Raw genomic sequence first — 12,345 nt, forward strand, 5'->3', positions numbered from 1 at the left:
GTGAGTGGGGGAAAGACAGAGAGATGGAAAATTCCAAGTAGGTTCTGCACTGTCAGTGCAGGACCTGACGCAGGACTGGGGACTTGAACCCATGAACCATGAGATTATGGCCTGAGCTGAAATCAAGAGGTAGATGCTTGACCAACTGAGCCACCCAGATGCCCCCTGAATGATTAATTTTTAATGTAAACTATTGCTTTTACATTTGTTGTATTGGATTTAACCTTGTTCATGTTGACTTATTATTTTACCATTTTAAGGTCATTTTGAATATTAATTGTGGCCTCTGATGTTTATGCTATTTATTTCTGCAAAGTGTAGCAATGCTTTTCTATTTATTCATCTGAATGATTGATACATACATTGATCAGGATCAGGACAAGATGGAACACTTTACAGCACAAGATGCCACCCTATTAGGATTACCTTATCCTGTTCATTGGACCTTCTGGAGTACTAGTATCATAATATAATGCAATTTAGGAGTAGTTTAGGTGTTGGTAAAACAGTAATTTGCTTTAATTCCACTTGCATTTTAAGCCGTGCTTAGAGTATTCCTCTGCAGTTTGACTATCTAGTATATGATCTCTGAGAAAAGGTTTGTTTGTTTTTTTCCTCCTGTGGATTTCTCTGCAGGAATCACTCAGTGATTCTAAGTGTCAGTGAATGATGATGTTTTAATGTCATTAACATATTTGGGGGCCTTTATATTCTTATATCTGGACTAGAGTTTAAACTGGGGATTGAAAATATATTGAATAATGGGTATTTTTTTTTTTTTTAGTCTTTATTTATTTTTGAGAGACAGAGACAGAGAGACAGAGCACAAGTGAGGGAGGGACAGAGAGAGAGGGAAACACAGAATCGAAAGCAGGCTCCAGGCTCCAAGCTGTCAGCACAGAACCCCACGCAGGGCTCCAACTCATGAACTTCAAGATCATGACCTGAGCTGAAATTGGACGCTTAACCGACTGAGCCACTCAGGCACCCCTTGAATAATGGGTGTTTTTTGAGTTAATCTGATAAAGCAATATTGTCAGACCATCACCCAATGAAAAGAAATGAATAAATGTTTAGATATTGAGCAAATTGAATTTTTATTTGGGATTTATAAAATGGATTAGAGATATTTAGTTTCCTTTTCATAAGTCTGATAACATAGGTGATTCTTTTTGTGATCTACACCTGGAGATATTTGCATGCAGACCCCTGTGACTGAGTGTGCTATATGTTTGTGTAGTCCTTGGCCTCCTGAAAAGCATACCCTGTGGAAGACTGTAATCTGTGCTAATGGACCATTTTGTTGTATGATTATAAAGCCAGCTGAGAAATTTTTAATAAGTTAGGATGCCACAATTTGATATCAAATTGCACTTGGCAGCTTGAATATTATAGTAAATTTTTAATTTAATAGTACCTTCTTTAATGTTTTAATTGTCATCTTAAATTTCTGGTAATCAAATTCAAAATCAAAGACAATCTTGACAGGTAAAAATTCAAAGGAAAAAGAGATCTATAACTTTTAACTATTGTGGACCATGGATTATGATTTTATAAAGCAGAGGTGTTCTGAAATACTCTTTAATGAAGCATTTTCTCATATTCTCTAGGTAGGTATTTTGACATATAAAGTCAGTTATCCCCTCCCCAAAAAAAGGTTGATCGAGCTTTTTTGTCAATATTTGAAAGACTATCAAATGTTCTTTAATAAATTTGTTCAACCTTAAAGTGTGTCAGAGACCTAGTTTTATATCATCACATAAGCTAGAAAAAAAAGTGCTTGAAATCATTTCTGGATGGTAAATTATTTTTTTTAAATTTCTTAAATATCTCTATTTAAAATTTTTAAGGTTTAAAAATAAAGATGATTTTTATATGCATTTGTATTAGCTTCTTGGTGCCACTATAACAAAATATCACAAATTGTGGCTTAAAACAGTGGAATTTATTTTCTCATCGTTCTGGAGGCTAACAGTTCCAAATCAAGGTGTTACTAGGACAGTGTTCTCTCTTAAGGTTCTAGGGAAGAATCTGTTCCATGCCTTACTCTCAGCTCTAGTGTTGCCAGTAATCCTCAGCATTTCAGTCTCTGCTTCTGTAGTCACTTGGAATTCTCCCTGATTATTTGTTTGTGTCACTCTCCTTATAAGGGCACCAGTCATATTGGGTTAGGCCCCACCCTAATTAAATATGATCTCATCTTAACTTGATTACATTTGCAAAGAAGACCCTATTTCCAAATTAGATCACATTCCACTGAGACCAAGGCCTTCGACTTCAACATACCTTGTTGGGGGACATATTTAACCCATAAAAGCATTCAGTAGTTGAATAGAAACAGCCTAAGACAGAAGTTGGAAAATGGACCTCAGAGACGACAGCAGCTGTGATCCTTTTTGTAGTTTTTTAAGTTTGTTTATTTTGAGAGAGGGAGAGAGAGCACAGGAGCAAGAGAGGGGCAGAGAGAGAGGGAGAGGAAGAGGGAGAGGGAGAGAAAGGGAGAGAATCTCAAGCAGGCTATGCACTCTCAGTGCATAGCCCGACAGGAGGCATGCATCCACAAACCATGAGATCAAAACCTGAGCCGAAATCAAGAGTTGGGACACTTAACCAACTGAGCCCCTCAGGCACTCCCCTTTTTGTATGGGTTTCAAAGTCTTGACTTAGGGTCACCTGCTTGCACATTGCTAATCATAACCTTGGACTATTTGTGATCTAAGGAAGTTATAATTTCTCCTTGGAGCATTTTTCCATTGACCTGTTATTTCACAAGTCTTTCCCAATGAATCTTCTCAGATCAGAAACCATAAGCAAGTATGCCATTTACATATTTAACTTTATAGTGAAACTACTGAAATGTTTTCCAGATTAGCCCATGAATTGAAGTCTAGTGTTCACTATCTTGTTTTATGTCCTTTGTATTTACAGATTTAACATTTGGAATTTATACTTTCCATGAATGATACCAAAGATTCAGTATCAAATGAATTTGTAATGCTTTTGAGGCATGGTTTTGAATCCCATATTTTATAAGCTTGTTTTTTTTTTTTGGATGAGTCACTTAACTAGCACATGAGCCTACTGATCCGTTTAGCTTTTATATCATGGTGAAATTTTATTTTTCTCTACTCATTAACTCTATTACATATGTTTATATAGTTTCTAGGAGTTTTAATGGTTATTAATAAAATAATACACCTTTGCATGTTTAAAGACATGCCCAATTAATTTTGTCCTCAAATTAAACTCTTAAAATGTTCAGTGATTAAACTCCTGAGAGTGCCCTATTAAGTCTATAACTAAATACAAGTGCTATTTTATTGCAGTACCCATTTATGCAAGTGCCATTACCTTACTATCTTCCCTTAAAATTTGTTTATAAATGGTTCCTCACAATTATCCCTTGTATACAGCTTTTGTGATAATTGTGTATCTCTACACAGTGGTTAGAAAGCATAGCTTCTCTAGCAGGACAACATCAAGCATATTTTTATTTTATTTAAAAACCATTTTCATGTTTATTTATTTTGAGAGAGAAAGAGAAAGTGTGCCCATGTGCAAGCGGGAAAGGGGCAGAAAGAGAGAGGGAGAGAGAATCCTAAGCAGGCTCCACGTTGTCAGCACAGAGCCAGACATGAGGCTCGATCTCACAAACTGTGAGGTTATGACCTGAGCTGAAATTTAAGAGTCAGACGCTTAACTGACTGAGCCACCCAGGTGCTCCAAGCATATTTATTTTTTTTATCTTAATTCTTTTACATAATAACTCAATTTCAGTGCTCTTAGCTGTTGCATTTTTTCTATAATGTCTTTTTCTGCATTGTATCTGGCATTCCTATTTAATTAGCCCCACAATGTTTTCCTTTTTTTTTTTTAATCTTCATTTGTTTTTTTTTCCCCTCATAATTAACTTTTCATCTGTGTCTTTATGGTTTTATTTTGCTTTCATGGTCCTTTTGATCTCTATGATTTCTCAGTTTACCCATAGCTGAAAGAATGAATTTTTTATAGTTGCAGAGTATATATTCATGTAGGTAAAGCTCAGAAATCAATACAGTGTTTTCAAGCATTGTTATTCATTTTAACTTCCAAGTAGATAATTATAGTGTTTACCATCACATTACAGGAATTCAAAAGTTAAAAACTTTAGGAAATAAGTGCTAAGGAAATTTAAAATTGTTACAAACCAGTAGTTAACTACTATCTTAAACAATTACAAATAATAGATGTAATTTTCATGTGATCACTGGATGCCTGTCCCTTCATGGACTGGAATTGTCAAATGAAAACCACAACTCACTAAACCTTAGGGAAATACACTTTAATCAAATGGATTGATTCTATGAAGAAAATAAAAGCCCATTTTTTTTGTTAAAAATGAGTCTAGTATCATGTACAGAAAAGAACCTTAATGAACATCAGAAAGGTCATAAATTCGTAGTGTGATACCAGGCACATTAAGCGAGCAGCTTGATGAAGATTTCTCAACCTTGGCACCATTGACATTTTGGGCCACATAATCTTTTAATGCAGGTGGCCGTCCTGTGTATCCAAGAAGCATGTTTAACATTATCCCTGGCCTCTATGTACCACATGCCAGTAGCGTACACATGTTCTTTTTTTTTTTTTTTTTCTTGTATCAGATTTAACCTTTAGGTTTTCTATCCTTGTAGGCTTTGTTGGTAAAAATTTTGAGCCTAGGGGACAGGATTGTCTCCACTAAAAGAGCCAAGTGGACCCTATAATCTTCTTTCTTCTTTAGTTCTGCCTTTGTGTTGATTATTTTCTGATCCCTCCACCCTTTAAGCAAAACTTGTGGCACTATTTTCCATTCCTTCACAACTGTCTCTCTGATTAGTGACTTGTTATATCTTTTGAGCTAAGGAGTTAATAAATGGTTATGGCTTTATGGGTTATCCTCCCAAATCAGATTTGAGTTTCGGTAGTCCTGAGTCTGAAAAGGCTGGGTTAAGTGGAGAATTTTAAATTAAGACAGGGCCCTTAACAAAGATGTTTTTGGTCAAATTAGCCCTTTAGTGCTTGTAGCACATCCTAGAACTTTATTTTGTTTGAATCTGCACAATGGAGAGCATGGCTTCAAAAGATTAGAAAGGCCCTTATTTGAGAGAAAGTCTAGTTAGGTATCTTATGCAGTGAATGAATGACAGTTTGTGAGCATTGAGAGGGCTGGGGTATGAGCTTGGTTAGGCAGATTTGGATTCCTAAGAGAAATCCCTGAATTATCTTTGATATCTTAAATTTCTTTATCACCTAAATGCTGTCAAAGCATCTAATCTCAGGAGTTCTTACTTTGAATCAGCTCAGAAATATTGTCACTTCTTCACTGGGTGTTTGAACACTGAAAGACCTAGCTAGTTGTCTCTCAAGTCCCTAATACTGCCAGACTAATTGTTTTAAACACTGGTTTTATTGAATCACAGGAATCTGTGTCCCTCCACCTGGCTGCATCGTGTCTGTTCAAATTTATCTCCTACTTCTAGTGAAAGGAGCATACTTTCCAGCAGACCAACTTTTTTTTTTTTTTTTTTTTTTTTTTTTTTTTAACTAGCTCATGAATATACCAAGCTCATGCCTGTTCTGTGCTTTTGTTATGTTTTTCACTCTTGTGTGGTATTAAAATGCTCCTTCTTGACGCCTGCTCATATTCTTACTCATCACCCCAGGTTCACCTGAAGCCTGCGTCCTGCACAGGGCTATCCATAGCTTGTTTATTCCACATTGATATCCACTTGCTTTTATGTGAAAGCATTGACTACAAGCAGTACTCATTTTGGTCCTTAGCAATATATGGCTTTGTTCAAAGTGATAATAGATTTGTGTGTATGTTTCATTTTGCCTCTTCAGCTAATTCATACCTTTCTGGAAGGCAAGTGTTTCATGCTTTTTATATTTTTAGTATGGGATTGTATGCATAACAAGTACTTAGTAAAAGCTTCTGTTAATGGATGGACAGATACTGATTGTATTCTATTAAAAAAAAATTGTAAAACCAAAATCAAGAAAACTTATAGAAACAAACGACCATATGTAGTCCCAGATTAAAGTTAAGAAGGGTGATCTTTCTGGATGTCATTGAAAAGAAGGTGTATTTCCTTAGGTGAGAAATTGAAAGTAAAGGTGCCTTGGAAAAGAGTAATCAACTAGTGGCCTATAAAAGGAAATCTGGGGACGCCTGGGTGGCCCAGTTGGTTAAGCGTCCAACTTCAGATCAGGTCATGATCTTGCAGTTCATGGGTTCGAGCCCTGCGTTGGGCTCTATGCTGACAGCTCAGAGCCTGGAGCCTGCTTCTGATTCTGTGTCTTCCACTCTTCTCTGCTTCTCCCCCACTCACACTCTGTCTCTCTCACTCTCAAAAATGAATAAATGTTAATAAATAAATAAATAAATAAATAAATAAATGGAAATCTGTTTAGCTCATTTGTAATACATCTGTGAATTACGGTGCAATTAATGCCACTTTGGTCGTGACATGTATGTCCTATTGAGCTACTGGTAGTGGAAATGAGTAAATGTAAAAATAATGATTGATGTGGGTCATAAAACATTTCGTTACAGAATTCTAACTGATCTTCATTTCTTTCTTTTTAAGCACCCACATACCTCTCGTCACTGCCCAAATGGACATTTGAAAGTGTTTGAAAGTGCTGGTTGTCAAACGCTCGCGAGCATGGAAACCTCGTCAATGTTGTCCTCACTGAATGATGAGTGTAAATCAGACAATTACATTGAGCCTCACTACAAGGAATGGTATCGAGTAGCCATTGATGCACTGATCGAACATGGGTTAGAAGCATACCAAGAATTTCTTGCCAAGGAACGAGTATCAGACTTTCTAGCTGAAGAAGAAATTAATTACATTTTGAAAAATGTCCAGAAAGTTGCACAAAGTACAGCATATGGTACTGATAACTCCTATGATGATACCTCATCTTCAGGGACTTACTGGCCCATTGAGTCTGACGTGGAAGCTCCAAATCTTGACTTAGGCTGGCCATATGTGATGCCTGGACTCTTAGGCGGTACCCATATAGACCTCCTCTTTCATCCACCAAGAGCACACTTACTTACAATTAAGGAAACTATTCGGAAGATGATAAAAGAAGCAAGAAAGGTAATCTTTTCCGTTTCTAAATGAAATTGTTTTGCAGTGAAACTTTTTTAAATTGAAGTATAGTTGACATACAATGTTACATTGTTTCAGGTGTGCAGCATAGTGATTCACCAAGTCTATACCTTATGTGGTGATCACCACTAGTGCAGTTACCATCTGTCACCATACAACACTATTAAAATACCATTGACTGCTTTCCTATGTTGTACCTTTCATCCCTGTGACTTACTCATTCCACTCTAAATGAAAAATATGAAACGTGGAAAAGCATCAAAGTAGTATAACAAATATGTATGTTAAAGGAATCTCTATACGTCTGGACCATGCCTGTTATTCTCAGGAAGTATACCTGTGAATACAAATACATGGGAGGATTGTACTTCCCATATCTTGTGTGTATTTAACAGAGTGGTGTTGGGATCCTGTTCTAGGTGCAGATTTCCTTCTCTTCTTACTGTGCATCCACCTTCTTCTGCCCGCGTGGACTGGGAATGGGATGGGACACATTGAGTTCAAGGCACTTCGATTTTCCTTAATGTGTTTTTCGTAAATCAGTTGAAATTTGTTTTGTACTCAAAAGGACTGAGCCCAATTCTTGCTGTAGATATAGTTTATACTCTTAAGTAAACCATAGATGTACTTATTTATTACCTCACTTTTGTGGAAACAGTATGAAGTCAGGCATGATAATGTAAAATTCTGAAGTTAGATCCTGAGGTGCTTAGCATTTTAGGGCCTCTGTGCTCTTTATTAAATATTTATATTGGCTTATAAATCTCAGAAATTCTATTTCAGAGCTTGAATTAAACTGTAGACATTCTCTTTTAATCAATCAAATAAAAGTTATTGAGTATTTTCTAGGTACTCAGTACAATCAGAGAAAATTTTGAGATTATAACAAAATTTCCTAAACTGTTCATTTAACTCAGCCTAGATTTTTGAAATGAATGGATAAAGAATTAATATTTTTTGCTATAAAGTGTCTATTTCTTATTTACTGATACCATGTAACATAGAAATGTGACCTAAAAGGAACCCGAGGATCCACACATACATGGCATGGCTTTATTTCATGTCAACAAGACCCAGAAATGCTTCAAAAGCTTGCTTTTATGAAGTACAGAAATAGAAGACCCTTGAAATCCACAATGACATTGTAGTTTGCAAGACAGGCAACTAAAAGCCTCGCAATCATGTCAGGGAGACATGATGTTCTGAGGCTAATGTCAAATGTAGGCTTTGCAAAGTAAGGAGATTTTTTTCACCCCCAAACCTTTTGAATTCAAACAATCTGACTTTTAGCCATGAACTTAGCAGTATTACATTAAAGAAAGTACTAATCTATCCCATTTGCTAAAAATTAGCTACAAAATCAGGTATGTGGTAGGGGTCCAAATTTATTGAATGAATTGGACTGTGAGTTCAATTTACTGTGGGTATTTTTAAAACTGTACTATCCTATGCTCTGTGGACGCATTATACAATTGTGTTTTGTAAAACAGCAGAAGGAAAGTCAAGAATATAGATGAATCCTCATAAGGTAAAATAACAAATATCTTGTACTATAGCATTTGCTAATTTCTGTTTAGGGAGACAGTGTATTTTTGAACTATAATAATAATTGAAGATTGATACATCAGTGAAGATTAATATTATTACGGTAAACTTAGTAGTTATGAATTCATCAGCCTACACCACAGCTGGTTTCCTTTGGAGCATTGCATTTCTGTGATGCAAAATGAGTCAGGAGATACCATGAGTTTTTTGCTTAGCATTCATTGGAAACTGAACGTAGTCATGACTGTTGTATTTTTCTTTCTAATGTGACAGCTATTTATTTAGTGAGCCTCTAAAAGTAATATCCTCTGCTTGCTCATTGTCTGCTGGGAATTCCCACTTGCAATGGCAAGATGAGGATCTTGAAGTCCACACTGTAAAACAGTGATCTAATGTTCTGCTTCTCTTCCACAAAGTCAAAACGTCATGATATAAGAAAGAATTGTGCCTGTATTTGATTTTGTGTATGCATATCCAAGCTAAATTCAAAGAGAATTATTTAAACCTTGTAAATTGAGTATATAGCAATTGAATATAAATCATACCAGATAACTTAGAGTTTTGTTTTGTGTTATTTTGTTTTCCAAAAGCATTGGAGAACATTTTAATTTCAACTCAGATGCATTAAATATCGAGGTCAAGTGGTCTATGTATGTATGTAATGTATATTTCTCCAGTCTTTTGGAAATATCTTCATGTGCCACAATGTCTATTTAAGGATTTTTGAAGTACTCCAGAAAAGAATTATTGACCCCATTTTTACAAAATGTTACCCTGTTTAGCCCATACCAGACAAGGTCTTGTGAAAAAATTGTTAAATAAGAACAAATATTATTTTAAAGTGAAAGCTTATCAGAACACATTGCTTTGTAGATTAATTGTGGTTTTTATGGCTTTTATGGCTATCATTTACTCAGCAGATATAAGTTAGTTTCTTATAATTTCAGAATGAATGGGAGCTCTTTAGATTTCAGGATCAACTTCCTGTTTTCAAACTATTTTCAGAAGATATATTCTCTTTATTCGATAACTCTCAATGAATTGTCATGGCATTATGAAGAAGATTTTTTTTTCATTAAATGTTTGAGTAATGTATATTTTGATGAATAGAACAAATTTTCTTGCCTTCACATTTCTCAGGCAGATTCTTTATTTAGGTAATCAACATTATACAACTGTTGAGATATGAGGCCAAACAAGTAGGGTTAGGAACCCGCAAAGCAGAACCGACAAAGTGATCTCAGAGAAGAATTTCAGTCCATTTTCATTGTTCTGTTTGCAGTTGACATAAGGTATTATGAAAATAAAGGTCATATTATGGGACAATCTTAAAATAATGGAAAGAATCCAAAAGCATTTTTCTTAGAGGTCCAAGCATTAGAAGTGTGACCACCAAATTAACTTTCTAGTCCCTTGAGAATGGAAATAAAAATGATACCATATCATATCCATCTTTACTGGAAGTATCTTGTTTTTAAACTTCACTAATTTATGTGTTCTTGTTTCTATCTAAAGTAACACAGGCTCTGAATCATTCTACTTTGATAAGCAGAATATACTCTTTATACTATTTTAAAAATCCATAGATTCGTTTTTATCCATTTTATTTTTGCCAGTTGTCACTTAGAAGTTGTAAAGAGGTTTTTTTGTTTTGTTTTCTTGTTTTTTTTCCTTTTGTTTGTTTTTTTCTTTGCTTATTTTCTTATTAGAGAATCTTCCTCTGGGAAAATCTAGTTATAGGTAACTTCTTACTTGTGCCCTAAGGGGGCCATATTTTCATTTACTGGCTCTTTTCTCTAACTCCTTCTTAGTTTTCCCTGTGCGCTTGCCATAATTACATTTGGGTCGACTTTATAAAGTCTGATAGCGTCTAGCAAGACTTTTCCCAGGTAATTACTTGTCTCTCAAGAGGTGTTCCCAAGATGATATATGTATGTATTCCTAATTACTGTGAACACCTCTTATGAAAGCATCCTCTCTAATTACTTTAAAAAGCTATCTTTCATTAAAGTCATTTTTCTTGTAGCCAACCCAGTGGTGGATATTCATAAAGTTATAATTCCCGATATGTGAATGCTTAACCAGAATGCTGTTTGCATCTGTTTTCTTATTCTAGGCTAGCTTCTTCTGTGACGTGTGAATCTTACTCTTGTGAAATAGGGACTCAGGAAGACACGTAAGCAAGAGTCTAGTGAGAATTAGGGCAGAGTAGTACCTGAGGTGTTCTGTACTGCCTGTCTTAAGTCTTGGTTCCTTCCTGACTCACTGTTGTTGGGTGTGGCTGTTATGGCCTGGGGAGCTATTAGTAATGCCTAGAAACTTTAACCACCAATTGGCCCATGGCCACAAATGGAAAGGTGAACAGAGGATGGGACTTTTCCTGGGATTTGCCTGGCATTATAAAAGCAGTACTAGACTAGAGGCTCTTTTATCAGGGGTCTACCACTAACTAGTTAGAGATTGAACAAGTCATTGTAACTTCATTTATTTAGTGAAAGACATGAAGCAAAGCCTTTCAGTGTTTTGTCATTGTTTATTTAAATTCAAGTTAGTTAGCATACAGTGTAGTACTGGTTTCAGGAATCGAATTGCGTGATTCATCACTTACATATAACATCCAGTGCTCATCCCAACAAGTGCCCTTGTTAATGTCCATCACCCATTTAGCCCATCCCCGTACCTCCCCTCCTGCAACCCTCCCTCTGTTCTCTGTATTCAACAGTCTCTTATGGTTTGCCACCCCTCTGTTTTTATCTTATTTTACTTTTCTTTAACTTCCCCTATGTTCATATGTTTTGTTTCTTAAATTCCACATATGAGTGAAATCACATATTTGTCTTTTTCTGACTTATTTCACTTAGCATAAAACACTAGTTCCATCCACAATTTTGCAAATGGCAAGATTTCATTCTAATATTCTTGTCCACATCTCTGATAGCGCTTACCAATTCAAGATTATTTCAATATGTTATACTCCTTGCTGAATTAGTTCATTATATGAATAATTTTAATTGTGTCATAGTGTGTCACTTCCATCTGTATGACTTTGTGATCATATCCTGCCCAGCTGAGTGATATGGATCTATTTATCATTGCCTTTATTAGGCTAGGATCATCACTGTCCTAATGTTCCCAATTTTTTTTTTTTTAAGACTTTCCTCTTTGCTTTTCTTATTACAACTCTTACTGTGAATACTTTCATGCTTTGAATTTGAGTCAAAATTATTTCCAGGAAATGTGTTTTGCTTAGAGTTAATGACATGTTTCGATCTTGTGACATCAATTTGAATACCTCTTCTCTAAATAAAATGCATTACATGTTTATATATGAATGATATAAAATATATAATATAACAATATAACATTGTATGTGTATGTATATGTGTATGTATGTGTGGGAGAGAGAGATATCTTGTTAAAATTGCACAGACCTTGCTATACTAACCATTGCTATCTCTGAATGGGAATACTCTTTAAGCTCCTGGAGCTATACAGGAAGAAAACAAACTCCCCATTCTTCTCATTTCATTCACTCACTCCCTTCTCTTACTATTAGTAATAGCTCTGATGATATTAAGTATACAATTTTAAGACGGTTACTTATTTTTTTTTTTTTTTATTTTTTTTTTTTTGAGAGAGAGAGAGAGACAGAGCA

At 35.3% G+C, this 12,345-nt stretch overlaps 1 protein-coding gene across 1 annotated transcript in view; it reads left to right on the forward strand.

The window, feature by feature from the left end:
• Positions 1 to 12,345, forward strand: part of FAM83B (family with sequence similarity 83 member B) — a 92,272-nt gene that overhangs the window by 12,892 nt on the left and 67,035 nt on the right. Inside the window, exon 2 of the mRNA XM_003986249.5 lies at positions 6,612 to 7,133. Coding sequence (XP_003986298.2) covers positions 6,690 to 7,133 — 444 coding nt within the window. The 5' untranslated portion in view covers positions 6,612 to 6,689. The remainder of the gene's footprint in view (positions 1 to 6,611; positions 7,134 to 12,345) is intronic.

Source organism: Felis catus, chromosome B2 (genome assembly GCF_018350175.1).
Source record: "Felis catus isolate Fca126 chromosome B2, F.catus_Fca126_mat1.0, whole genome shotgun sequence".
NCBI lineage: Eukaryota > Metazoa > Chordata > Mammalia > Carnivora > Felidae > Felis > Felis catus.